Below are 27,304 nucleotides of genomic sequence, written 5' to 3'. Positions count from 1 at the left end.
AGATGGAGTCTCACTCTGTCACCCAGGCTGGAGTGCAATGGCACAATCTCGGCTCACTGCAACCTCTGCCTCCCAGGTTCAAGCGATTCTCCTGCCTCAGCCTCCTGAGTAGTTGGGATTACAGGCACACACTACCATGCCCGGCTAATTTTTGTACTTTTAGTAGAGACGGGGTTTCACCATGTTGGCCAGGGTGGTTTTGAACTCCTAACCTCAGGTGATCTGTCCGCCTCAGCCTCCCAAAGTGCTGGGATTACAGGCATGAGCCACCGCACCTGGCCAGATGAGAGCAGTTTTGAGATCAGACTTACCCGCATGCCTTCAAATCGAGACAGAGCCCGCAGTGGCCGCAGAGCACGAAGGGTTCGAAGGGCTTTGATGGGAGCCACTTCAGAATATTCCAGAATCTTCGCTGTGAGACTTGTCAGTGAGATCTGAGTGCAGCAGAGGGCAGAAACATCACTCTAGGTTTGCAGAAGGGCAGTCCTGGTGGAAGAAGACAGGAGCTCCCTGCCCAGCCTCCCATCCCTACACATCTAAGCCATCATCCTAGCTCCCACCTTATTCGGAACTCCAATGAGAGGTCTGGAAAGAGTTCTGTCTCTTCCCTTTTATTAAAAATTTTATTCACCACTCTCTTAAACAATCTGGGCAGGAAAATCTCAGTCTCAAACATCACCAACCTCTGGTATGTAGGTGGCGAAGCTTCCAGTGTATTAAATCAACTCTTCCTTTTCCCTCTAGGGGCAGCAGTCAGGCCTTAACAACCTTGAAACTGATTTTCAGAGACTTGGAGACATGATGTTCCCTCCTAGGGGCTATGCTGAGAGTCTACTCTGAGGAATATAGTAGTCTCAATTATATTTGCTCAAAGAAGTGGGGTGGAAAGAATAGTGGCTTGGGTGGGGTCTAATTCCCTCTTGACCCCTGATTTTTTGTGACCTTGGGTTAGTGCCCGGTTGGTCCAGGATACTTTCACCCTTTGCAAAATGAAAAAGTCAGACTAAAAGAATTCCAAAGTTCTGATAGCTCTGTAGTTTTTCAAAAAGTTTCTGGTATGGGTCCATGAGATCTAGCTTCAATAGATATCTGAGATATAATGACTGACTTGTGAACCCCTTTTGGTCTGTCAGTTTTCTTTAAGTGGTGGTCCAAAAACTGCAAAGGACAGAAAATTACATGAAAAAAGTTCCCCTGCTAGGAACTTTGAAGGTGCCAGGGAGATGTCATAGATACGGGCTATGACCCCGTGCTGTGAGATCTTAGCCATGCCACGGATGCTGGGCTGAATTCAGACTCAGCTTATCCTGGCAGTTAGGCGGGATGCACACAGAGGCTTCAGAAAAGAAGAGCTTTATACTTGAGTGACAGGGCCCCAAGCAATGCCCATTCTTTTGATGAATGGCTTATTCCACCAGGACAAATAACTGGAATGGAAGGGACCGCCTTCCTTCATTCATGTAAGGCTCCAGACTCTAGCAGGTGAAACCCAGCTGCCTGGGTGCCTGAGGGCAGGGAGGTTTGGGGCCAGTTCCGTGCTGAACCCTATTCGGTCTTTTGCTCAGCCCCCTGGGAAGTCTGCCTCACATGGATAATCTGCAGCTGGGGCAGACAGGTGCTGGTGCCTCTCCAGCAAAGTCTGTCCACCCAAGCCCACCTCCATTCTCACTGCTCAACCCATTAGCCTCCCAAGTGGTCTCCAGGCCCTAGTACTGCATCCATGCATCTATTCTCCACCGCAAATCTGATTATGATCATGTCTTTCTCTAACTCTCAAACTTCACTAGTACTTTATCACCCTCAGGATAAGCTCCATACTCTGTAGCCTGTGTCATATGGTCACAACCTACTTTTCCAGTCATATTTCACCCACACATTCTACTCAAATCAAATTGTTCCCTGAGCATACTTGTGTCTGTGCCTTTGTTCAGGGTCAAGTTTTAGCTAAGACGGGCCTTCCCCAGTCCTCTCACAGCTTCTTGCTCCTGCTCATTTCTATGCCCCACATCTAATGCCACCTCCCATAGGAAGCCTTCTCAACCACCCCACCCCAAGAGTGGAAGAAGGCTCATGTCTCTGTGTCTCCAAGATACTAATTGCCCCCAGCAGTGCTCAACACATTCACCCTTATAATACATTTATTTCCGTGTGTGTGTCTTGTCTGCTGAAAGTCTAAAGTGTAAGATCCTGGAGATAGTGAGTACTTATTCTGTGCTTCTGTTTCTTCCAGAGCACTTCATAAGGCAATCCTGTATTCAATAGTTATAAATAGATGTTTGACAAATGGAAGAAAAATAGGAGCATTGGGATGGCTAGAAGGAAGGAAAGAAGGAAGTACAGCTGGATGAAAAGTTGAAGGGTAATTGCACAGAGGGATGAATTAAAGGATACAATGATAAATAGGATAGATTTAATGTATAACATGACTAGTATAGTTAATAATAGCTTATTGTTTTCAATATTTTTGCTCACTGAGTAATTATAGCTGCTCTTGCCACAGGGGGAGAAATGGGTAACTATGTGAGATGATGGATATGTTAATATGTTCCACTATAGTAACCATTTTACTATATATATGTCTTGTAACATCATTTTGTATCCCTTAAATATTGATATGGTTTGGCTGTGTCCCCACCCAAATCTTATCTTGAATTCCCACGTGTTGTGGGAGGGGAGGGACTCAGTGGGAGGTAAGTGAATCATGGGAGCAGGTCTTTCCCATGCTGTTCTCATGATAGCAAATAAGTTTCATGAGATGTGACGGTATTATAAGGGGGAGTTTCCCTGCCCAACCTCTCTCTTTGCCTGCTGCCATCCACGTAAGACGTGACTTGCACCTCCTTGCCTTCCACCATGATTGTGAAGCTTCCCCAGCCACGTGAAGCTGTAAGTCCAATTAAACCTCTTTCTTTTATAAATTGTCCAGTCTTAGGTATGTCTTTATCAGCAGCATGAAAATAGACTAATACAAATACATACAATAAAATATATTTAAAAAATTGTAAAAGATAACAGATACAAAAAGATGGATAGGATAGATAGTTGAATGGAAGTTTGGAAGAAACAAAGAAGAAAGGAAAAATTATGAAAGCAGGGAATAGTGAATGGATAGATGAGATAGGTGGATAAGAGAAGGATGGATGGCTGGGTAAAATGACTGATGCATAAATGGAAAGATGGGGAGTTGGACAGAATAGATGAACGAAATAAATTCGTGAATGACTGGAAGGTTGATAGGATGGATGAATGGATGATGAATGGAAGTGAAAGGGATGAATGAATAGATAAGTGGAAGAAAGGAAGAATATATGGATAGGTTGAAACAAGAATGGAAAGATGGAAGAATGAGTGGATAGAAGGATGAGTGAGTAGAAGGATGCTTGGATGGAAGATGCATGAATGAGTGAGCAGAATGTTAGATGATTGGACAGTTGTATAGAAGACTTAATCAAAAGATAGAAAGATATAAGGGTTAAGGATGATGAATAGACAGAAGGAAGTTTAGAATAAATGGGCAGAAGAGAAGAGGGAAAGAAGAATGGGAATGGATGGATGGAAGGGGAGGACTGATGGAGATGCACAGCTGGAAGGAATAGAGATGGATGGATGGCCGGGCGCGGTGGCTCAAGCCTGTAATCCCAGCACTTTGGGAGGCCGAGACGGGCAGATCACGAGATCAGGAGATCGAGACCATCCTGGCTAACATGGTGAAACCCCGTCTCTACTAAAAAATACAAAAAGCTAGCCGGGCGGGGTGGCGGGCACCTGTAGTCCCAGCTATTCAGGAGGCTGAGGCAGGAGAATGGCGTAAACCCGGGAGGTGGAGCTTGCAGTGAGCTGAGATCCGGCCACTGCACTCCAGCCAGGGCGACAGAGCGAGACTCTGTCTCAAAAAAAAAAAATGGATGGATGTTTGGGAGGAAGGAAAAAGGAAGACTGAATGGTTGGATATGAAAGGAGAAATGTATGGAAGGAAGGATGGATGGTTGGAAGGAAGAATCAGTAGGAAGATGGATAAAATGAGTGCGTGACCGTTTAAGGTGATTAGGACTGAGACTGGTGACATCAACATAAGCAGGAGTGACTGTGCCCCAAAGGGGTGGGACACAGAAATAAATAATTTTCCTTTCATTTATGAATAATGATTTTATATGCACAGGATTATCATCCATGACTGAGATTTCAGGTCTCACAACTAATCCTTGTAGTACAGTGGCCTGAAGCTGCTAGGGCATCAGGGAAGAAGAGAATTGAATGCACAGGCCTGCTGTGGAGGACCTGCCAGCACAGGAGGCTGGACAGAATGTTCCGTGCTGGACCTCATCCAGCTTCAGGAGGCAAGCACCAAATACAGACACATTTCCTGACACCTCTGCTGGGCAGACCTTGCTGCTGGCAGCTGCTGTAGTGGGGCAGGCAGAGACCAATACAGCACATGCCTCACCCTGCTTGCAGAAACCCTCAGCTATGCGGCAGTGAACACATAACTTAGGTAACCATGCAGCAAAGCAAAGAAGGTAGGGGCTTCGACAGTGATACAGCAATGAAGTGGTTAAGATGAGGAAGAGATGATGTTGAGGAATCACATGTGTGATGTGTGAGAAGCACACAGTGAATTCCCTAACGCATGGGCTACTGGCCACAGGTTACTATGAGTGTGAACATATGAACTCCAGCTCATTACCTCTCCAAAAGGGCCCTCTATTCTTTTCAGTGCCACTGGGGAGGAGGCAGCAGTATAAGCTCAGTGGTTCTTAGCCATGGCTATGCCTTGGAAATGCCTGGGAGCATGTATAAAATACAGATGCCTGGGCCCCACCCAAGACCAATAAGACCAGAATCTCTGGGGTAGTGGTGTTCGCTCACTGCATATTTCAGAGCTCCTCAGGGATTCTAAAGAGCAGCCAGGTGTGAGGACCACAGAGCAGTAGGTGGGAAGATCCTCTGTGCTCACAGTTCATGGCTCCCCGAGGTCCAGAAGCCCCATCTGTGGATGCAGGGCCATAAGACCTCTGAGAGCTGCGTGTGTCATCTCACTTTGGATGTAAAAATGCAGAGGATTGCAGGGATCTTTCTGAATGGAGACCTAATAACTCACCTAACAGTCACTATTGGGTCATAGTCATGTATTGCCTGGACTTTACCACTCATGGGTGTCAGGGCTATTCTCAGACTCCTCACTAAATTGCTCAAAGCTTTTCTTTGGAGTAGTCCTTGAGGGCCAGGTCCCTGAGCTTCCTTTGCACTAGCTGCAGCCAGGAGTCAGAGGGCAGGACCCCAAATCCCACGTGTTCCCACTGAACCACTCACATTCACAATGAGGAAGTCCAGCCAGCACCAGGCATTGGTGAAGTACTTTTTGAAGCCATAGGCCACCCACTTAAGCAGCATCTCGAACACAAAGATAAAGGTGAAGACCCTGTCAGTGTATTCCAGCAAAGCTTTCACCGTGGGCTTCTGGTCCAGGTAATAGTCTTCAAAGGCCTGGAAGGAAGAAAGGATGCAGAACGGCAGTCTGCCTGGACCCACAGCACTGGCACCCAGACTGATAGGGAAGGACCCAGCCAGCCCTGACCACAGTCCCTGGAAGGGGATTTGGTAGTCAACTTGCCAGTAACATTTTGTTTGCTGTGGGGAGGTAAAGTGGGATAGTGGAGGAGGTACTGTGAGATACAAAGCATGACTTCTTCAGGGCCAGCGGGGACACACAGCCCTGCTGATATTTGCAGGGATGCTGAATGCAAGGGAGAAAGAAAACCTTCTCAAATTGGATTTTGGAAGTGAACCAAAGGGATGCTAACAGTGACTTTGTTTAAAAATAAAACCATCAACGGATGTTCACAGGCAGTTTACAAAATGAAAGTAAGAATCGCCAACACACCTCTGAAAAAGAATGTTCTATCTCACTGGTAATCAAGGAAATTCAAATTAAAAGAAGATGCTGTTTTTATTTTATCAGACTGGTGGAGATGGAAAAGAATGGGGGACAGGCTAGGATGCTGTGGCTGTGGGGAGTTGCCATTCTTACAAGTGACTGGCGGGAGTGAAAACCTGACCAGTCCTGTGTGAAGCCAAATAGGCAATGTGACTCAAAGGTTTCAGGAACCCAGCAATTCCTCCTTCAAGCACTAATCCTAAGGACACTGGAGGCTGTTGGCGCCCACCCAGGTCCTCTTTAAGGGGCCAGTGCCCCTATCCTTCATCTGCTGGGAATGTCGGCTGCTAATAGTTCATGGATGCAGACACCCCCTTTTCCTGATGGCTTTGCTGAGCTGGAGGGAACTGTCCACCTTGGGAAATGCTTACCCTCCCCGCTGGGGCAGCCCTCAGCCAGGGACACTGACAGGGGGGTTTACAAGGCTGTCTCCTTTGCCTCAAGGTGGGACAGCTCTGTGGTGCCCTTTGTGCTTCAGCGCTTTCCATGGGATCAGCTGAAGCTGGATTTCAACTGAACCCATATCTTTTCTTAGCTTCTGATTCTGTGTCTAGGACCAGGACTAAGACAGGAGATTATCCAACATCTCTGAGGGAGTACACATAGGCAATATTCAATGTGTATTAGAAGTAAACATAGGGATTGATTGAATACATTATAAAAGAATATGTTGTAGCCGTTAAATGAGATAATATGAGAATATTTACTGAGAAAATTTACTGAGGTTTTAGCATGCATATATGTGGTTTTATTTTTGTAATATGTGTATATTGTATGCATAAGCAAGATGAGAAGGAGGTATACCAGCATGTTTTCAAAGTGAGCTTCTCTTTGAGTGATGGGGAAATGGATGATTTTTTTTTCTTTACCTTTTTCTATAATTTCCAAGTATTTTTTTGGTACTTTACTTTGTCAGATGAAAATGCATGTTATTTTTAAAAGGTACTCAAAGTGAAAGCCTAAAGAGGGCTAAATTTGGTGCCAGCCTGTTCAGTCCTATGGGGAAGAAGATGGGAGGGAAGGGAGAGCAGCAGGGGGGCGGGCTGGGCTGGAGCAATGTTGCAGGTCTGAGCTTCCTCCTGGGAATGTGGGGGGTGGACTGAGGTGTGAGGAGAAGGGGGTTAGAGAGAGAAGGGAGGGAGCAAGGGAGAGCAGAGAAGTGAAATGAGGAGAGAAGGCCCACAAGCCAATGAGGTAGTGAGGAGAGCACCTGGCCAACAGCACATGTGGTTATTATTTTAATCCAGAAGGACTGGAAGGAAAGGAGCGTAGGTGTGGAGAAAGCACTGCCCAGCCCCCTCTTGCCCCTACAATTTGGCCTCTACATTGTGCTAAGGTCCGTGTGGACAATCACCACCCTGTGCCAGGGCACTGGGCATCTGCAGCTGCTGTCACACCCTCCCCCCTGCACCCAAGATGGCAGACCAGTCCCTGCCCCAAAACTCTCTTCTCCCTTGGCTTTGCATCATTGCCACCCTAGTTTTCCTCCCACCTCTCAGATACTGCCTTGTCCCACACCTGTGCTCCTCCCTAAGGCTGAGGCCATGCACCGAGCAGTTTTGTCACCCTTCCTGGGCAATCTGGCATTTAGATGGAGGCCCAGATATTTAGTAGGTTGTTTTTAGAGAGTAAATGACACATGGGGCGCAAGATGAGTGAAAACACTGCAGCCGTGAATCAGAAGAGTGGGGCTGTAGTCCTAGCCCTTCAACAAATTAGCTGCGAACCTGGACTCTATTCTCAGCTCTTCAACTCATTACCTGAAGCCCCTCATGCCTTTGGGCTTCAACTTCCTCATCTAGAAAATGCAAACAACTGAGGATGTTAAGTCTCTTCCTGTGTCTATGTCTACTTTGGTCTATTGGCGGAGTAGTTGAGATTGTATAAGGAGCCTAAGCCACAGTACAGAGAGAACCTTCCTTCTTTGCTCTACAAAGCCCAGTATTCAGCCAGGGCCTTAGAGATGTGTCCCAACTCTGAATCTCTGTTCCCATAAGGTCTTGTTATTCAAAGCATGGGTCACTGAGGGCAGTGCAAGCATCACTTGGGAGCTTATTGGAAATGCAAATTCTCAGGCCTTGCCACAGATCTATGGAATGAGAAACTGCATTTGAACAAGCTCCTGGGAGATTAAATTTTGAGAAATGCTATTGTAATGATTTTCTATGAGTTTTAAAGGAGTAATTAGTAGCATTTGAAAGTGGTTTGATAAGGAAATATAGTCCTTTTTGTACTGTAGGCCTTCAGAGAAGGCCGTGGGTTGGGGAGGTCAGAGGGTAAGAAGCCAGGGGCTTTCGGATTAAGTAAGGGAAAAGCTGGGTTTTGCTACTGACGAGTTGGGTGACCTTGGACAAGTCTTAAACATTTTGAGTGTCAGTTTCCCCATCTATACAGTGGGATGCATACACTCACTCACTCAAATGCTTGCAGCCAGGTGTGGCAGGCAATGGCATGGGCACCTTGAACACCTCCCATGCCCTGCTGCTAAGAGGGACCCTCGCCCTGGGCTGCAGCTCTCCTTCTAGTGACAGGCTGGGGACTTTCAGCTCAGTAGTCAGGAGAACCCACCAATGCAGCTCCAGGGCCTTTGGATTGTAGGAGATTCCTATCTGGAGGATTTGGAGGCAGGGACTGTGCCTCCCCTTACCAGAGATCCACTGCTGAGCAGGATCATGAAGATGATGAAGCTCTCAAACCAGCTGTGCTCCACAATACGGTAGCAAGTCTTGCGCACCTGCCAGCCCATGTCCCATGGACTCTTGGTGGTATCCACTTTGCAGCAGGGACAGTGGCGAATGCATCCTGTGGGGAGAGGTGACTGATGGTGGGTGATGGCCACTGGGCAAAGGGGATAATTTCTGCTCCTGCTGCAGAGAAACCTTTCTGCTAGGAAACCCACTTGTCATCCCCTTGGAAAAGAATTATTTCCTGGAATATGGGAGAAGAGGGGTCCCTTCCAGGCAGTCCCACAATCCAGACCTGCAGGTGTTCCTCTCCATCATCAGTCTTGTCCACTCTGATATTTTTCCTAGCCATATCCTTCTTACAGATGACACCAGTGGTCCCTATTCTTCTGCCCACCTATACCTAGAAAACAGACAAGCTACAGGATATGAGCCTCGGGGTGCCTGACGGGGATATGCTCCAAGCTCAAGCTGAACTGAGGGCCACAACATGGCTGGGATGGGGATTAGGTCCAGTCCAGCCCAGCCCAGCCCAGGGTCAAATAAAACTATTAATAGAAACTCAAGTGTTGAAAACATTTTTTCTATGTATTTTTAGAAAGCATTGAGGCCACAATTCCCTTCATAGAATGGACTCTTGATTCATTCATTGCACAAATGTTTATTGAGAATATAATGTGTCTCACTGTTCTAAACACTGAGAAGAAAGATGACTAAGACACTGGTTCTGCTTTTGAGAGCTAAACAAAAGATTGAGGGAAGCAGATACATCATGGCCCTCTTCTGGGTCCTTCATCATCCAAATCAAGAGTTTTCGGTGGTGTTTATGGTGGTGACTACCTTTCCCCCTTTCAACTCAAGAGGTCTGGTTTAGAACTGAGGGAGGGGTTTTTGAGGGTAACGAGGAAGGCCCATGTCTCAACGTGGTGTCTGATAGTGCATGAGATGCAGATACCATGGCCAGGCATGTGTGTCTGATGCTGGCGCCCTCAGGCCTGGGAGTGAGGCAGCAAGTGGGCACAGCTTGTTTGTCTTCTGTGGAAACCAGGCCAGGGCCCTGGACCCAGAGGTGCCCAGGTGAGTGTTTGCTCAACTGGATTCTGGCCCTAATTAACATCAGTGTGAGGGGGCCTGTGGCTGTCCCTTTACCTTCTGTGAAGCAGTCATCTGGCTCTTCTAGGTCATCCGCCAGCTCAGGGATCTTCCTCAGGATCTCCTCAGGATCTGGGCAGTCCACCGTGCTGCCCTCAGAGGAGCTTGTGTCGTCCACTCCCTGCAGGGGAGAAGCCCAGGGCAGTGAACTCGTCTCTCCGCGGGGCCCCGGGGAATTGCACGCGGTCACTGCAGGTTCAACTGCACCCGTGTTTGGTGCCTCGCCAGCTGAGGCCTGGAACACTGCTGTTCTCCCTGGAGCCCCAGAGGCTTAGCTGTGTGAGACTGTAAACCTTTGGGCCCCTGATGGAGTGCTGGCAATGGCCCGAGACACCGTAATTACACCCATAACGACTCTCAGCGTTCACTGGGCTTGAATATTTAATCATGGAGTGATGCTGCAGGGGCCTGCTGCCCTCCTGGCAGCTCTAGCCCTATAATGTCTCCAGATGAATTCAATTAGGAGTTGAAGCTGCTCTCATATTAGTAAACCTGATAGCTTGGCTAATGGACCCAAATGGTGGGGCGGGTCCCCATCTGTCGCTGTCAGGCCCCTCCTGCCTAGCCAGGGTCATGGACAAGAAAACAAAAACAAAAAACCAACACCCAGAAGTTGTGTACTGAAGACATTGAGTAGGGACAACTAGCTAGGGGTGTCCTTGGAACATCTGGGAAGAAGCATGACATCCACGTGCACAATGTGACAGCCCTCACCCAGTGGGAACCAAGCAGCTTCTGTTCACCCACAGCCCCCAAATGCCGTCTCAGCCCTCCCTCTTATCTTACCCTGCTGTGGTCAGCCTTGCCTAGGGCACACAGCCAGTAGCTGACATTCTTCAAGCTGAAGGGCTTGATAACTTTGGGGATGAATTATGTCTTCCTTATCTCTGTTGAGCCAGTGCCTGTCACATAGTCAGCACTCAGCAGCTAGGTGTCAAATTAAATTCTTGAATTGAAGGCAGTGTTATTAAAGATGCTAAACTTTCATAGACGCCTCTTTCCCTATAGCTTGTTTCCTTCAAGATTTGTGAGTGAAACCACAACATTTATTTTTACCTTGTATAAGGCAATCCTAAACCTCAGACCTTCCAGCTCAGTCTCTGCCAGGCTGTCACTTCACTACTCACCTATAGAGAGCCTCTCCCCAGCCCCAGGCTGTTTTTGTCTAAAGAAAATGACGTAGACAAAAGCAAGCAGGGGAGAATCACAAGGGAAAACTTCCTCATCTGTGAGCACCTCCGACTCTTACTTGCTGGCTCTGAAAGACATTTGACTTTCTTTGTGCATTGTCTTTTGTTTCCTTTATTCTTGGCTGCCGTTTTCTGGGCGCTTATTTTGTCTCGGGCAGGAGCTAAACATTTGACAAGAGCATATCATTTAAGCCTCAAAATAATCCTACCAAGTAGGCATTACCATGCAGTTTCACAGATGAAGAAATGGAGGCTCAGAGAGGTTTAGGAACCGATCTTAGGTCCCACAGCTTGCAGAGTCTCACTCTTTCTTTGTTTCCCTACAGCCACCCTAGAGTGAGATACCATTGCGGCAATGGTATATGATGAAAGTTGAAATTGTGCGGATTAGCTGGAGGTTGGGAGGGACTTCAAAAATTCCCAGGATGAGAAATGAGGTTATGTGGTTGAACACAGTCTGGAATACCTCGGCCTCACCCCCACCCTCCAGCCTCTACCAGCCCACTGGTCAGTGTCTGGCTGGCTGTCCAGCCTCTCCAGGAAGCTCACATACCTACCTCTGCAGGGGCCTGAGGAACAGACTCATCTTTCCACGTCTCACCCAGGTATGAAGCCAGGTCCTCAGAAGATGTTCCAGTGCCTGGGCTCCTGGGTGTCAGGTGGTCCTCACACCTCTCAACTTGCTGCAGCTGCTCCTGCTAGTGAGAGAGGGTCCCAGCTGCATGCCTGGCCCCACCTTTAGATGACCAGTTCTAAATTTGAAGGGATCTTGCACATCACAGGCTGCCAGAGCCAAGGGTTTCATATATGCAACTCACGTACATACATATACATACATACACGGTGTGAAGTGAGCATGAAGACTATAGCTAGATAGACCTGCGTTTTATCCTTGGACTCCATTAATTATAAGATATGTGATGTCAGGCAAATTGTTTAACTTCTCTAATCTTCGTTTTTCCCACCTTCAAAAGTCAAAAGGCTAGATCTGCATCATTCAGCTGTTTTGATGACTAAATATGTTAGTGCTTGTAGAACACTTTGCACGAAGTGCTTGGCTCAGTAGATGTTAGCCATGACAATTGTTATTTGTCCAGAGGTCAAAATTGTAGGGAACTTGGCCATCTGGAGCTCCCTAAGAGCCCCAAAGTAACTGAAAATGCTTCTGAGTGGCAGACAGCTGTTACAGAGTTCATGTCCTTCACTCTGGGGATGGTGATGCCCTGCCCTCTGCTGTCACCCAGACAAAGGCATGTAAAATATGGCAGCTGATAACAGCAGCTGCTGGAACACAAGTGATGACTGCAGGGAAGAAGGCTATGGGAAAGCTACAGATTCAAAGCACAACTTTTCTGGACCACTTAGTGACCTGACCAGCAGCCCTGCATGTTCCTGAGGCCCCACAGGGATCCCTGCCTTCCTACGTTGGGCAGAGGTGAATGCCCTGAATTGCTGAGAAGAGGTTAGCGAGGGTTGATACACCAGCTTAAGGTAGTAAGGAATAGTGCCAAGTATTTAAAAATACATATTATCAAATGGCTTAAATGTGCTTTAAATTTGTTGGTGCCAAAAGGAGTGTGTCATTTCCCTATTATATCACTTGTGGGGAAAAGCTGGCTAAATGAGTCACATAAGAATCAGGACTTCTGAGGATGCTGGTGAAGATTAGATGAGCCTTGCTCTTGGACAACATCCTGTTCTTAGAGAAATCTCATTAGCGTCTCATGCACAGAGCCTGGGTTGGGCAGAGCGCATGGGACAGCTGTGTGAAAGACAGTCCCCAAGCACTTCAAGGTGGCCTGTTGCTCACCTGCCGCCCCCCACTCCCTGTTTGCCTGCCTGGGGAATTCTGACTTTTTCTTTCAGGCCCTGCTCAAACGCCACTTCCTCTGGAAAGCTTGGCATGGATTAAATTTCTTTATGTCAAGGTCTCCTCTGCATTTCCCTTTTGCCCTTTGTCACTCAAGCCCTGAGGCCCCTCCCCACTGCCTGTGGCTGTCCCATGGGGATAACTCTTACCTGTCCGTTGGGGATCACTTCTTGTTGGGCGCTCTGAGCATCTTCCTCACCATCATCCTCCAAGTCATCAAGATCAGATTCGCCCTCAGCAATGGGCACAGAGACCCACACAGTAGGATTAGCGATGAAGTCACTGTGCTCATCCCTGGGGCCTCTGGGAGCTTGGAGCCCTCCAGAGCTCCCCCTGGCAGTGTTGGCAGCAATGTGGTTCTCAGCTTTGGAGCTGGAGAGTGGGAGTTTCACAACCAGCTCGGGCTCTGCCTTGGGCCGGGGGAATGGGCAGGGCCTGCAGAAGAAGCTGCAAAGAGCCTGCTTGGTACGATGGCCAAAGACCTGAATCCGTGCCAGGGCCACTTGCAGGTTGTTCACCTCCCCATCGTCCTCCGGGGCTGTGAGGTTGTCAGCACTGAAAGAGTTTAATAGCAGGGCGATGAACAGGTTAAGCACCTGAAGAGAAGGAATGGAAGGGAAGATTGATCAATCTCTAAGCTGAGCCCCACATTGGCCTACTGGGTTAGCAGCTGGCTGGCAGAACAGCCATGGCCTGGGCCTCTTCCTGCCCACCTGGGATTCTTTCTCTTTTAGGGGAATGGACATTCTGAGAGCAGTTGAGGGAAGGTTTGGGGATGTCCTGGAGTGACCTGCCTCAGTGGACGAGGCGTGGAAGCATATTTTCTGCCATAAAGGAGGAGCCTCCTGCTGAGCAAAGGGACATTTAGGGACAATAGAGAGAAGGCACTGGCCCTTCCTGCGACCACCCTCATGTGCCAAAGCTCTGGATTCTCTTCCCAACTCTGGAATCCTGGGGACATCTTGCTGCTTCCTGTTCTTCACTTGAGAGCAGATGAAGAGTGGTTGTGAAGACAAAATGATACAAGAAATGTAAAAGTGCTCAGAGGGGTAAACTTCCTGTCTGAGGGTGAGGGGCATCTGTGGCTCTGCAGAGATGGTGGGCTCAGCCCGGAAGAACAGAGCTTCTGGGATGCAGGCAGAGGCATCTCTGGCTCAGAAGCCAGGGTGGAAAAGACTAAAGAGTCTGGATTTGTTGTTGCTTCCCTTCTCTTGGTTTAGCTTTCTTCTGCCTATAAAACTCTCATGAGGAAAGAACCCAAGTTGGTTGATGTCCAGGGCAATAAGAAAGGGGCTTCTGGAAGACTGCATCGTCCCACACAACCAGCCAGTCCCAGGAGGGCAAGGACCCCCCATGACCAGAGTGAGTGGAGACAAGCTGAGGGCAGGGGGCCAGGCTGGGGCAGAGAAGGGGTACTGGGGCTCATTGGCAAGTAAGTCTCCAGAGGGGCTTCCTCCAAACATGGAGTAGATTTTGTTATTATCTCCATGGCCTTGGATGTTGTCTGTGACCCGTTGTGCCCCCTCCCTGCAGCCTCTCCCTCTGCTCCTAGCTAGGACCTGTGCAGCTTGGAGAAATCAGTCAGCTCTTACTTCCCTGAATAAAAATGGTTTCTGAGCCCCCTTAGAGTGGGGAAGCACATTTTTCCTTTAACAGCTAATAGCCACCATTTATTGAGTTCCTGCCTCAGCCCAGACATTGCATTAGGCAATTTGCATATGTCATCTCTTGTCATTTAATTCTCCCAGTAAACCCATGAGTAAGTACTATTTTCTTGATTTTAAGGAAATTAGAGCTTGAGAAGATTAAGTCTCTTGCCTGGGGTCAGCCACCTCGTAAATGGTGGAGCTGGGATTCTACACCAGGTCTCTCTTTTTTAATCATATGTTCTCATTCCTGCAAGTCAGGCTGCCTCCCAAGGCACACTTTTTGTAATGAATGCCAGATGAATTTGAAAAGTTTGAAGACTTTTCAACCAGAGAAGTATAGTCTGGGCATAAAAATGCAGATCAAAGCTTTTTCAGATAACCCAGAAGCCTCCTCCTTTCCCCAGGAGACAGTGCCCCCAGCAGGGCTCACCACTCACCACCAGGTTCCCCAGCACCATCACCGTCAAGAAAAGGATGAGGCATATGGATTTCTGGCCGACTTCCATGCAGGCCCACATGTTCTCAATCCACTCTCCACAGAGGATACGGAAGACAATGAGGAAAGAGTGGAAGAAGTCGTGCATGTGCCAGCGGGGCCAGTCTTCATGGGGCGCGGAGATATTTTTTCGGTTATTACGGTAGTTTTCCCCTAGGAGCTGCTTGCCAACCAGAGCAAAGACAAAGACAATGATGGCCAGGATGATGGTGAGGTTACCCAGTGCCCCCACTGAGTTTCCGATGATCTTGATGAGTGTGTTTAAGGTGGGCCAGGACTTGGCCAGCTTGAAGACGCGCAGCTGCACAGAAACAGAGACTGTCAGGTTTTGGTAGCTGGGCTCATTACCTTTCCTCTAAAGTTTTGGCTGGAAACTAAAGCTCTGGGAAAAACACAAGGCCTCTCATCCCATTAAACCAGGGCATTTTCTGGAAGCTGCTTTCAGAGACCTCTCTTCCTATGCTATAAATTACTCAAAAATATGACCAGCCTTCTATGGTTCCTAAGTATCAATGTGTTTCATTGACTGTGGCTGAGTCAGGGTCTTGTACTGGGGTGGTGGCCTTGTGATCTGTACTCTGTTCTATAGCCATAGGCCTGATCTCTCCTGAATATGGGCCTCTTCTGTGGAGGTGGGGTGGGTGTGATGGAGCTCACAAATAAGTGAGAACAAGCTTATTTTGACCTGAAGAGAGACCAGCCTCCTTCGGGTAGGGGATGACCCACTGCATTCGATAGGTATTGGCAAAACATCTCTTAGGGCATTTCTCATCTTGGGGAAGTGGACAACATCTGTTGCTCCCACCAGCTTTGAAACTGCAAATGTCTGTGATTTCATGGACTCAGCATTCATGTGTTCATTTAATTGACTAACCAACCCGCTCCCCAGAGCACCAGTCATGCAGGTGCATGGCACTGTGCTAGCCTGTGAGGTATATGAAGAGAGGTGTGTGGGCTCTTGCTCTCATGGAACTAATTGTTTGGTTACTGAGAAAAGATGAAGTCTCAAAAAGTCTTCATTGTAAACTCAGATATGTTAAGTCCCACAGAAGGCAAAAGCATCAAGCATAAAAATGTATAAATGTTTTAAAATATATTTGTATGGTTCTCTAATTTGTTCAGAAAAAAACATCTGCGATCAACTGTCAGTCTGTCAGTCAAGGTGTGTTTATGGAGCACCTACTAGGAGCCAGGCTATGGCTTAGGTGCTAGGATGCAATGCTGAACAGAACAGTGCAGCAACAATTTTATCACTCATATCAGTGGGTAAATCTCATGGGAGGAGGTTTAATCCTCTTACACAGTAAGTACTGTATACACCTCTTTATGTGATAGGGGAGAGGGGGTCCACATTCACCTTAGACCTAATCTGGAAATTACTCTCCTCATATGGGAAGCGGAGCTTAAAACAACAACTCTGTGGACTGGTCACAGAGGAAGCTGATAAACACAAATAAAAATTGAGCATTAGTAACTAGTATGGGCAGCAGGAAACATAGCTCATGGCCTGCCAAAAGTTGTGAGCCTAGCAGGAGTTTCTTCCTGCTTTAAGACAAGATCCCAAAGAGCTTTACCCTTCATGTAAGGATGAAACATAAACAAGCCCAGGAGAATGCAAGGAAAATTGAATGGCTGGTGCTAGGTACCAGCTACAGGAGGAAAATTGACTCTGAGCATTTGGAACAACAAAGTGGTGCTCATATAGGATTTTAGCTAGAATTCACACTACCTAGGTATTTTAAGTTGAGAATTTAATTTAGAGCAATTCTACAAAGTGCTCTGCAAATTAAATGCAAATACTCTCTGGAAGAACCTGCCTTCATCCCAGGTTTCATAGTATTCCCTCAAAAATTGTTTAAGAGTTGCAGTAAAAAAACAAACAAAAACAGAAGGAATGAGTCACCAGGAGTGAATGAGATCCAGGAGAAACCACAGATGTGGAAACAGTCATTCCATTTCTTCAGATGATATAATTATTAGTCAGAGATAACAGTATAATTAGGAATAATATGTTAAAGAAATAAAATAATAATTTGAAACAATGTGTAGAGAATAAAAAAACTATAGATAACAAGTTGTGAAAAACAAATACACTCTTAGAAATGAAAAGTGTAATACTTAAAATTAAAAATACTATGAAGAAGGTTTGCATCAGATTTGACACAGTTTGGGAGAGAATTAGTGAACTGAGGATATGTCAGAATAAATTATTCAGAATGTAACCCAGAGAGACATAAGATGAAAAATATCAAAATAGTGTAAGAGACACAGAGGATAGAATGAGATAGTTTAATATCTAGCTAACCAAAGTCCAGAAGGAGAAAAAATAGAATGGAGTGGAGGCTATAATTGTCCACATAATGTCTGGGAACTTTCCAGAATTGAAGAAAATTACAAATCTAAAGATTCAAGAAGTCAATGAATCTTAAGCATTATAAATGAAAAGAAATCCACACCTAGACATATTGCAGTGAAATTGCAGAACACCAAAGACGGAGAGAAGATTTAAAAAGCATCCAGAAAGAAAGGAATAACAGTTAAATTGAAAGCTGACTGCTCATTAGGAACAATGGAGGCTAATTGTTGAAATAGTATCTTCACTGAAGGAAGATAAAATAAGTATCAATTAGAATTTTACATTCATAAGAAATGTCTCTCAAAGACAGGGGCAAACTGAAGAGCAAATTTCAGATAAACAGAGAGGTTATTGCCAGAAGGCACGTACTCAAAGAAATTCTAAAGGAGGTACTTCAGGTAGATAGAAAGTGATCCCAGAAGTAACATGTAATGTGTAATATACAAGAATGCGAAACTGTACCCCAAAGGGTTAAATAAATCAATAACTAAATTTTTAGGCTTACAGGATACCAAATAAGAAGCTACTCACTGAAAATCTGAAACTCAAACTGTGTTCCAAAGAGTAAGAAATCAGTAACTTACAAAAATTCTTGCGTTTTTAGGACAGCAGATAGGTAAAGAAACAACTTGCTGTGACACTGAAACTCCCTCCTCTTGTCAGATGAAGAAAAACGTGGCTGAAATCAGTTGGAACCAGGATGGCTGACAGAATGAGCTTACTGATGTCATGGACTGAATTTCCACTTAATATTGGATACTAACTCCCCCAAGATTTGCATATGCAACCCACGAGTTAGCATGAAGAGATAACTGTGCAGGCCCAGGGACTCTCCAAACCTCCCCTTTCCTTCCACCAATCACCTGCAAATCTCGGTATCCACTCACTGAACATTTTCTAATAAAAATACTGCCTTGAAGACAGAGCAGAGGGGAGACAGATCTGAGGCTTGACCTCCTGTCTTCTTGCCAGCCAGCTTGCAATATTAAGCTTTTCTTTTCTCAAAAACCTGGTGCCATAGTCTTGGCTTCCAACGTAATAGTATTGGTTTCTAGTGCATTGGGCAGCGAGCCCCCACTGGCTCTATAACAAAGGTATAAAGAGCAAGAAAGTGCTAAGTATGAGAGTGAATCTAAATAAACATTGAGTAGACACAACAGCAATGTCTTGTGAGATGTGGAAGAGACTGGTCATATGGTCTCCATTCACTTTTCTGCTCCCAGACACAACGGAAGACTGTTTTCCAGTTTTGCTTGCAAATAGTTGGGGTCACATTAGTGGGCTCTGTCTGGTGGAATGGAGATGGAGACAGAAGTAATATACATGGCTTTTAGGCATAGCCTTAAACCCCCTGCACTTTTTCTTTCCCTTTCATGTTCACCATAAAGGTCACTAATTGAAGATGGTGACATCATAATATGGGATAATCCTAGATCCTCGAGTCGCTACTTGAAGTAATCACTCCCAGGAGAGCTTCCCAACAAGCACTGAATGTGCTGTGAGACATATATCTCTATTATGTTAACTCACAGATTTAGAGGGTATCACTGCAATTAGTTGTACTTATCTTGAGTAATGGAGAAATTGGTTCATTGAAAAAAGGTATTGCCTTTTCAAAAGCATCAATCTGTGGCACTGGCTTAATGATCATGTGGTGGACAACAAGGAAGCTGATGGGAGAATGCTTGGAAAGTCAATCTATGCTATTCAGTGACAAAATATTGCCTGCAAAAATTTTGAGGCAGATCATGAGCCTCATAAACCGGGAACCCTAGGGGAAGGGTTTATTAAAGCTTAGTATTGTGGGTCTGTTGTAACTGGCTATGTTGGTCAAGACAGTACAAGAAAGAGATTAGCTCAGGAAAGATTTAGCTGGTTTATAAGAAATAAAAGGAAATATAATCCAGAAATTTAGAGCCTTGACAATTTAGGGAACTGTACTGCTTCTAGATTCCAGGCAGTGAGCAATGGGATTAAGTCTTCCAATGCTGAAGACTAGTTAAATTTTCCAATTAAATGAAACAAGTCTTAACAAAACATGTAGTAATGGTGTAGCCACTGTTTCTTGTGCAAGAGAAAGGCATGGGGAAAGGAGAACAAAGAAATAAAGAACAATTGAGAACTTTGTCAAAGAAAGCATTTTGTGTGGCAAATGAGAGGTCTGAAGCCATCTAAATTTTTGAAGTAATGGTATTGTGAAATAAACTATAATCCCTGACTGAAAAAGCCTTTCACTATTTAAACCTTAAAACAAACCTTGGTTTTCCATTTTTCCACAAGCAGGAGGCAAACTTTGAAGGTTATACTGGCCTTCTTCAGGCATGGCAAAGTCACTTCTTGGAGTCCCACCTAGAGCTGTCTGGCTTGCATTAGGCTATGATATGAGTGAGAAATAAACCTTTATTGGGGTAAGTTACTCAGTTTTAGGGATTGTCTGTATAATAGCTTTATTTTTCATTGATTAATACAACTTTTTATAAACAAGATAAAATTAAAATACTTATCATTACAATAAATTGGGGAAGGGCATCTGGAATGAAAAATTGGGAGGAAGGTTACAGATTTTAGCTAACTTTTGGCTTTGATTAAATTAACTAACGGAGAGTTAATTTATGCTGTAATGTCTGCAGCCTCAACCTCCTGGGCTCAAGTCATCCTCCCACCTCATCCTACCAAATAGCTGAGACTACAGACGTGTGCTATCATGCCCAGCTAATTTTTTTACTTTTCTTTTTTTTTAAAATTTTAATTTAATTAATTAATTAATTTACTTTTGAGACAGAGTTTTGCTCTTGTTGCCCAGGCTGGAGTGCAATGGTGTGATCTCAGCTCACTGCAACCTCCGCCTCCCAGGTTCAAGCAATTCTCATGCCTCAGCCTCCCAGGTAGCTGGGATCACAGGCATGCGCCACCACACCCAGCTAATTTTGTATTTTTGCTAGAGATGGGACTTCTCCATGTTGGTCAGGCTGGTCTAGAACTCCCGACCTCAGGTGATCCGCCTGTCTGCGCCTCCCAAAATGCTGGGATTACAGGCATTAGCCACTGTACCTGGCCTTCTTTTTATTTTTTTTAATGAGACGGAGTCTCACTCTGTTGCCCAAGCTGGAGTGCAGTGGCATGATCTTGGCTAACTGCAACCTCTGCCTCTGGAATTCAAGGAATTCTCGTGCCTCACCCTCCTGAACTACTGGGATTACAGGCATGTGCCACCACACCCAGCTAATTTTTGTATTTTTAGTAGAGATGGGGTTTCCTCCTGTTGGCCAGGCTGGTCTCCAACTCCTGTCCTCAAGCAATCCTCCCACCTCGGCTTCCCAAAATTCTGGGATTACAGGTATGAGCCACCCCACCAACCCCCTTGGCTTTAAAAAAAAAAAAAAAAATTGGCATAACCTTGAAACCTTGATACCAAAACCTGGCAAGGACAATGAAAGTCAGGAAAATTATAGATCAAATATTACTCATTGATATGGATAAAAAAATCTTAAGCAAATTTTTAGCAAACTAAATCTTCCAATGTATTAAAAAATGCATCATGATCAAGCTAGGTTTAAGCTGGGAATGTAAAGTTGATTTAACATTAGAAAATCAATTAATATCATTCACCACTTTAACAGATTAAAGGAGAAAATACACGATTATCTCAATACATATAGAATAATTGTCCGATAAAGTTAAACATGCATTCATGATAAATATTCTTGATAAAAGAGAATTTCCAAAACCGATAAAGGTTTCTTATCTTTAAAAAAGCCTGCCACAACTGTTACAGGTAGTGAAATATTGAAAGGATTCTCTTTGGGATCAGGAAGTTGACAAAGATGCCTATTATTAACACTTGTTTTCAACAGTGTACTGGATGTCCTAACTAGCACAGTGATCTAGTAAAAAGAACCTAACGGCATAAGGATTAGAAAAGAAGAAATTAAACTCATTATTTTCACATGATGTGATTGTGTTAGAAAATTTAAAACATTGTATAGATAAATTATTAGAATTAATAAGAGACGTTTCTGGATACAAAAATGTTAAATGTCAAAATACTAGCCAAAAATGCTAGAAAAGAACATTTAAAAAGATATGCAAGATCCTATGGAGAAAATTGCATAAACATCATGGAAACATTTTTAAACTATATTGAAAGACTGGTATAGAGAGTATACTATCTTCATAGATCAGAAGACTGCATTTTGTAAAGATTGTATGTCTTCCCATATTGACCCATCAATTATAGCAGTCCCTAATGGGAAAAACAGTAACAGCTTTGTGTATGGAGGGGTGTGCAACTTGGCAAGCTAATTCTAAAATGAATATGAAAGCGTGCAGGCCAAAATATTCTTGTAGTAAATTAGGTGGATTACTTGATTTACAGATACAGATATATTTAAAGCTGGCATAATTAAGACTGATATTGGTACCGGGATAGACCAATGGACTAATGGAGCAAATGGAGCAAGGCTTTAAATGATGGGAGGAGAAGTAATGCTATTTTGGGAGAGATGGAAGACAGAATTTTTATTTCTTCCTTTTCCCCTCCTCCCTTCTCTTTTCTTTCCTTCCTTCAATCAATCAACAGATGTTTATTGAGTTCCTATGTATGTGCTGGGCCTTGTGCTAGGCCCTTGGGGTAAAATGGTAGACAAGAAACTCTGGTTTTTGCTTCATGGGATAGCAGGACAATTGTAAATGCCAGGTTAATGTGATGAGGGAATCCAATTTTAGATAGCGTGGTTGGGGAGGTCCCTTCTAAGGAGGTGACAAGTGCATGGAACTCAGAGGCTGAGAATAAGTGAGCTAAGTGAAGACTAAAGGCAAGCATTCCAGGCACAGTGAAAACAACTTCAAAGGCCCAAAGCCAAGAAGATCTCTGTTATGTGTGAAGAAGAGAGAGGAGGCCTTTCTGCCTGAAATAAAGTGGGCAAGAGAGAGACTGGTGAACTGGCAGGTCCTGATTATGTAGAACTTTGTACACCATCATGAGGAGTCTGGATTTTATTCTCAGAGCAATGGGAAACCAGTGAAGTTACTTGTAACAAGTGTATTACCAACATAAGATGTTGGCAATAGGGAAACTCTGTATGTGTATGCGCGTGCGTGTGTGTGTGTGGTGGGATTGATGGTATGTGAAAGCTCTCTGTTCAGTCTGCTCCAGTTTTCTGAAAACTGAAAACTGTCCTGAAAATAAAGTCTATTAATTAAAACCATGAAGCTGACCAGCTGGCGGTGATTTTTCTCCAGCATTTCTCACAGCTCAGGTGCAGGCAAGGTGGAGAGAAATATTTGACTTAGACTCTCCAGTGAGGTTTTGCCAAACACAAAAATGCAAAGAGGCAGAGGGGAAAGGTGATTGAGTTTATTTTTAAGGGCATAATAACATTGGTGGGCCGTGAAACCTAAGGCAGGTCATGAGGGAGGTGGAATAGATTCCAAGAAAGTGTGTAGTTGGTGGGTGTGGTTAGGGAATTGTGCCTTGATCAGCATGTTAAAATCAGCGAGGTGGGGACAGGGCGGCATTCCCCTGGAGAATCCTATAGGGGCAGATTGTGAAGTAAACTTGCCTATTTTGGGTTGTTTGAGACTTTAGACTGTGGGATCACAACAAAAGTAGCATATAGATTTAAAACACTAAGCTTCTGCTTCCCCAAATGTATAGAAACGTTCGCATTTTATTAGAAGACTCACTGTGGGCCTGCCAGGGCATGGGGGTATGATATCTTGCTCTCCTAATAATTGTGCATAGGTGCCTTATATTGACCATTAGCTTAGGGGCCTGCCTCTTGTCATCAATTTCTAGATACCTAGAGAAATCTGTCCTTCTACAAATGTGATTTAATTCTGACCTTCTAAGATTTCCAGGTTATGGATAAAGAGTCCTACAGGCCTACTCTACCCTTCTCCTCCCTGGGATGGTGACAGCACCACCAGCTTAGGCAGATGCCATCAACCAGCGTTTCATGGCACAGCTGTGTCTCAGGACATGCTTTATTTGGTCTTTAGAGTGTTTTTAAAAATTGGTTTAGTAGCCAGTATTAAAGACATTTGCACAAAAATCTGAATTTCTGACTTTTTTACTAATTTATGGAAAATGAGTAACTCTGACAATAATGGACAGGCCACAGTCCCTTCCTTCCTTCCTTCCTTCCTTCCTTCCTTCCTTCCTTCCTTCCTTCCTTCCTTCCTTCCAGGCCATAGTCCCTCCCTCCCTTCCTTCCTCCCTCTCTCGCTTTCTTCTTTCTTTTATTTCTTTCTTTCGTTCTTTCTCTTTCTCTCTTTCTTTCTTTCTTTTTTCTTTCTTTCTTTTCTTCTTTCTTTCTCTTTCTTCTCTTTTTCTTTCTTTTTTTCTCTCTTTTCTTTTTTCTCTCTCTCTCTTTCATCTGTCTTCCTCTCTCTTTTTCTATCTTTATTTCTCTCTCTCTCTGTCTCCTTTCTTTTTTGAGACAGGGTCTCATTCTGTCACCCAGGCTGGAGTGCAATGGCATGATCATGGCGCACTGCAGCCTCCACCTCCCTGGTCTGAGGTGATCCTCCCACCTCAGCCTTTTGAGTAGCTGGGACAACAGATGCACACCACCATGCCTGGCTAATTTTTTCATTTTTTTGTACAGACGAGGTTTCACCATGTTGCTCTTGAACTCCTGGGCTCAAGCGATCTGCCTGCCTTGGCCTCCCAAAGTACTAGGATTACAGGTGTGAGCCACTGCACCCAGCCTGAGATGGTCACGTTGATTTCTATATAAACCTCCCTCCCTGGAGTTGTGCACTGCTTTGGGTCTGCCTAGGTGAAATGGAGTCATCTTTGCCCGTCTACCTGAGGCAAATATCTAGTGCCCAAATCTCTTCCATGGCTGGCTCTATGCCACTACACATGGGCATTTGAGTTTGCCACCCCTAATCCAGGTACACCAAGTTCAGGGGCTCAACACTGTCTCACTGGCCTCCGTGATAGGGTCCCAAGCAGATCTGTCCTAGTGTCTCGTCGCCTCCTGAACCATGCACCCCTTCAACCTCTGGATGCCCAGCACTTGTCAGGACCTTGGGGAGATTGCTGGACATTCCCCTTTGTTTTGTCACCTCTCTCCAAGGCTAGATGCAGGGCTCCCAGTTAACACTGAGAGATTCCTGAGAGCAGGTGGCCTGCGCTAACAAGCCATGACATTTCTTCAGGCCTCTTTCCTATTCCCAAGAATCAACGAGATGCCAAACTTCCTCCAGATGGCCTGGAGACTTGGAAGAACCTAGTGACCTGACTCTCCTGGGAATCTGACAAGTTTGGCTGACAAACGCGGCTCTGATAAAAGTGGGTGGCTTGTGGCACTTCTCCTGTAGAGGGCTTCCTGGAGCTGAGTTTGGAGAAGAGTTGTCATTGCATGTGAGTGAGGCTAATAGGAGGCAGTTTGAGGGTGCTTGACACATTGGGGCTGTGACTTCGGGCACCAGGGAATTGGAGAATGACCTCCTTGAGGCTGGAAGGAGCTGGGGCTCTGGAGTCAGACAACCTGGATTTGAGATCCAGGTCTGTGGCTTATTCCCTTGCTTGGCAGATGGGAGACTTTGGGGTCATCGTGGAACCATTCTTTTTCCTCCTCCACTCATGAGGATCTTAAAAACAACTATCTTTCAGGGTTGTCGTGAGCATAAAATGAGGTACGTTTTATCAAGTGTCCAGTGCTATGCCTGACACATTGGAAGTGCTCAGTAAGTATTAGCTGCTATGATTATTGCTATTATTGTTATTTGATAAGAGACGAGGACAGTGCTTGGAAGTCCCCTCTTGGTGCAGATGAGGGAGCCAAGGCCCAGAGAGGAGAAGGCACGTCCCCACTCTGAGTCACCGAAAAGCTGGGACCACAGACCTAAGTCTCCAGTCACCCAGGAGTCATACCCTGCTCCCTCCCACAAGGACAGGAGAGGAAGGGGGAGCTGGCTGGTGCAGTCCCCAGAGCACAGTGTCTTCCCTGAGTCTGGGTGGGAGTTCCCCCAAGCCGTCAAGAGAAAAACATTACCAAGCGGAAGCTCCGCAGCACAGACAGGCTTCCCTTCTTGGCCACGCCCAGCTCTAGCAGACTCACAGTGACGATGATGCAGTCAAAGATATTCCACTTCTTCTGGAAATAATAGTATGGGTCGAAGGCAATGATTTTGAAGACCATTTCAGCAGTAAAAAATATGGTAAAGACCTAGGAGTGGAAACAAGTTTTATCACAGTGGGATCTGTGGGGTCGGAGACAATGACAAAAATGGCAGCAAGAAAATGTCTTCTTTACAAAATAGAAAATCCCCTTGTTTTGTTCAATTGCTATGTTATCTGTGGGCTCCTGAATATTGGCCAGGGGAACAGTCAACGTGACAGAATGGAGACATTTCTGCACCATTCTCAGGGGCTATGCATGCTGCAGTTTTTCCATGCGAGTGGTGGTGGGAGTGGAGTAAGTGGACAGTCTTTAAGATCATTGTTATAATATCATTATGTCAGTGAAGAGTCAGTCTGGTTCAGTAGTTAAAAAGCGTGGGTTGTGGGACATCACAGACCTGGATTAAAATCCCAACTCAGACATTTTCTAGCTTATGTAAGCTTGGACAAATAACACATCCTTCCTGTACCTCAATTTCCTCATCTGTATAATGGGCATAAAATAAGCCAATGCATGTGCAATTCTTAGCAAAGGGCCTGACAGATAGTAATTCATTCATAAATAATAGTGACTAGTAAGAACAATGATTCATTGTCTCTAAGATTCTTTTAGGCTTTATCTGTCTCTAATTGTCTTAAATAGGACAGAATTCTGACGCTGAGAGAGGTCAGAACCAGGCTTGGGTCACACAACAACCAGCAGGGAAGGGAGACAGAGAAGGAGGAAAGCAAAGACCAGGGTCAGGTGCTTTGCCTTCATATCTTTTCATCTGAGCCCCTCACCAGCCTGAAAAATGGACAATGCATCCTTCTTATGGAGAAGAAAACAGGAGAGTTTAAGTGACTGTCTCATGCCACAAGACTGTCCCTGTGTAATTCAAAGAGCATCCACTGAGTGCCCCTTATAGCCAAGTCAGTGTGGTATGGTGGGGGGTGGGGTTGAGGTCTTGTGTCTTCCAGAGATCTGGGTCCACCCTGGCTCCACCCTCAACAGCTATACAATCTTGGGCAGGATACTTAACCTCTCTGAGTCTTAGTGCTTCCTTTTGTCATGTGAGGGTGATGATAACCTCATAATGTTGTTGTGACACTGAGATAACATTCATAAAGCACCTGACTCATTGCAGGCACCAAACACATGACTTCCTTGCTTTAAAAAAAAAGGCACTTTTCTCTGACACTGTGGGAAAGGCCTTTTCTCTCTCTTGCGTCCACTTTTCTAAATGTAGAATGAGGGTGTGGGCTCAAATGTCTATTCCATAAGGCCCTCTGTGGTCCTAGGCTGACTTCTTGGGAATAAGCATTCTCTTCTCTTTCCATTTTTCCTTTTCATGTCAACTTTAGGATGTGACCTCAGCCTAGGTGCTCCCAAAACATGAGGCATGTTGATTCCACCATATTCCAGAACCTACTGCAGCCCCTTTCACAGCCCTGGATTATGCGGGAGGGAGTGGTTTCTAGGGACGAGTAGTTACACTTCCTTTGGGCCTTCTCCCTCCACCTAAGTCTGCAGCCTGTAAGAAGCTGGATCCCAAAGCTGGACAGTTCTGGTGAATCCAGTAGGTCATGTCCAGAGTGGTGGACCCTGCTGCGGACATGAAGGCAGGACACCAACCCTTTCTAGTTTCTGCCTATCATGTGTGCATGTGTTTGAACACACACACACTAGCAGGTCCTGTGAGGTGGCTTAATTCAGGGGTTAAGAAAAGTGTGGGCTTGGGAGCCAGTCTATCTGGGTTCAAATTCTGATGTGGCCACTAACTCAACTCTATGATCTTGGGAAGATTATTTAACCTTCTGTATCTCCATTTTCCACCTGGGAAAGGGAACAATAATAG

At 45.3% G+C, this 27,304-nt stretch overlaps 1 protein-coding gene across 3 annotated transcripts in view; it reads right to left on the bottom strand.

Moving 5' to 3' along the window:
- The window catches only part of SCN10A (sodium channel, voltage gated, type X alpha subunit), a 97,973-nt gene that overhangs the window by 16,395 nt on the left and 54,274 nt on the right, over window positions 1-27,304 (bottom strand). For 2 of the 3 annotated variants that reach the window (XM_011953301.1, XM_011953303.1), the window contains 8 exons: window positions 25,339-25,512; window positions 14,918-15,277; window positions 12,981-13,427; window positions 11,519-11,659; window positions 9,769-9,892; window positions 8,583-8,737; window positions 5,311-5,484; window positions 312-434 (listed from right to left, as the gene is read on the bottom strand). In XM_011953301.1, the coding sequence (XP_011808691.1) occupies window positions 312-434; window positions 5,311-5,484; window positions 8,583-8,737; window positions 9,769-9,892; window positions 11,519-11,659; window positions 12,981-13,427; window positions 14,918-15,277; window positions 25,339-25,512 (1,698 nt within the window). The remainder of the gene's footprint in view (window positions 1-311; window positions 435-5,310; window positions 5,485-8,582; window positions 8,738-9,768; window positions 9,893-11,518; window positions 11,660-12,980; window positions 13,428-14,917; window positions 15,278-25,338; window positions 25,513-27,304) is intronic. The other variant, XM_011953302.1, reaches the window with a different exon arrangement.

Source organism: Colobus angolensis, unplaced genomic scaffold (assembly GCF_000951035.1).
Source record: "Colobus angolensis palliatus isolate OR3802 unplaced genomic scaffold, Cang.pa_1.0 Scaffold36, whole genome shotgun sequence".
In the NCBI taxonomy this organism is placed as follows: Eukaryota; Metazoa; Chordata; class Mammalia; order Primates; family Cercopithecidae; genus Colobus; species Colobus angolensis.
Note: the sequence above shows the minus strand (reverse complement) of the source record. Positions and strands in the feature narration are given on the sequence as shown.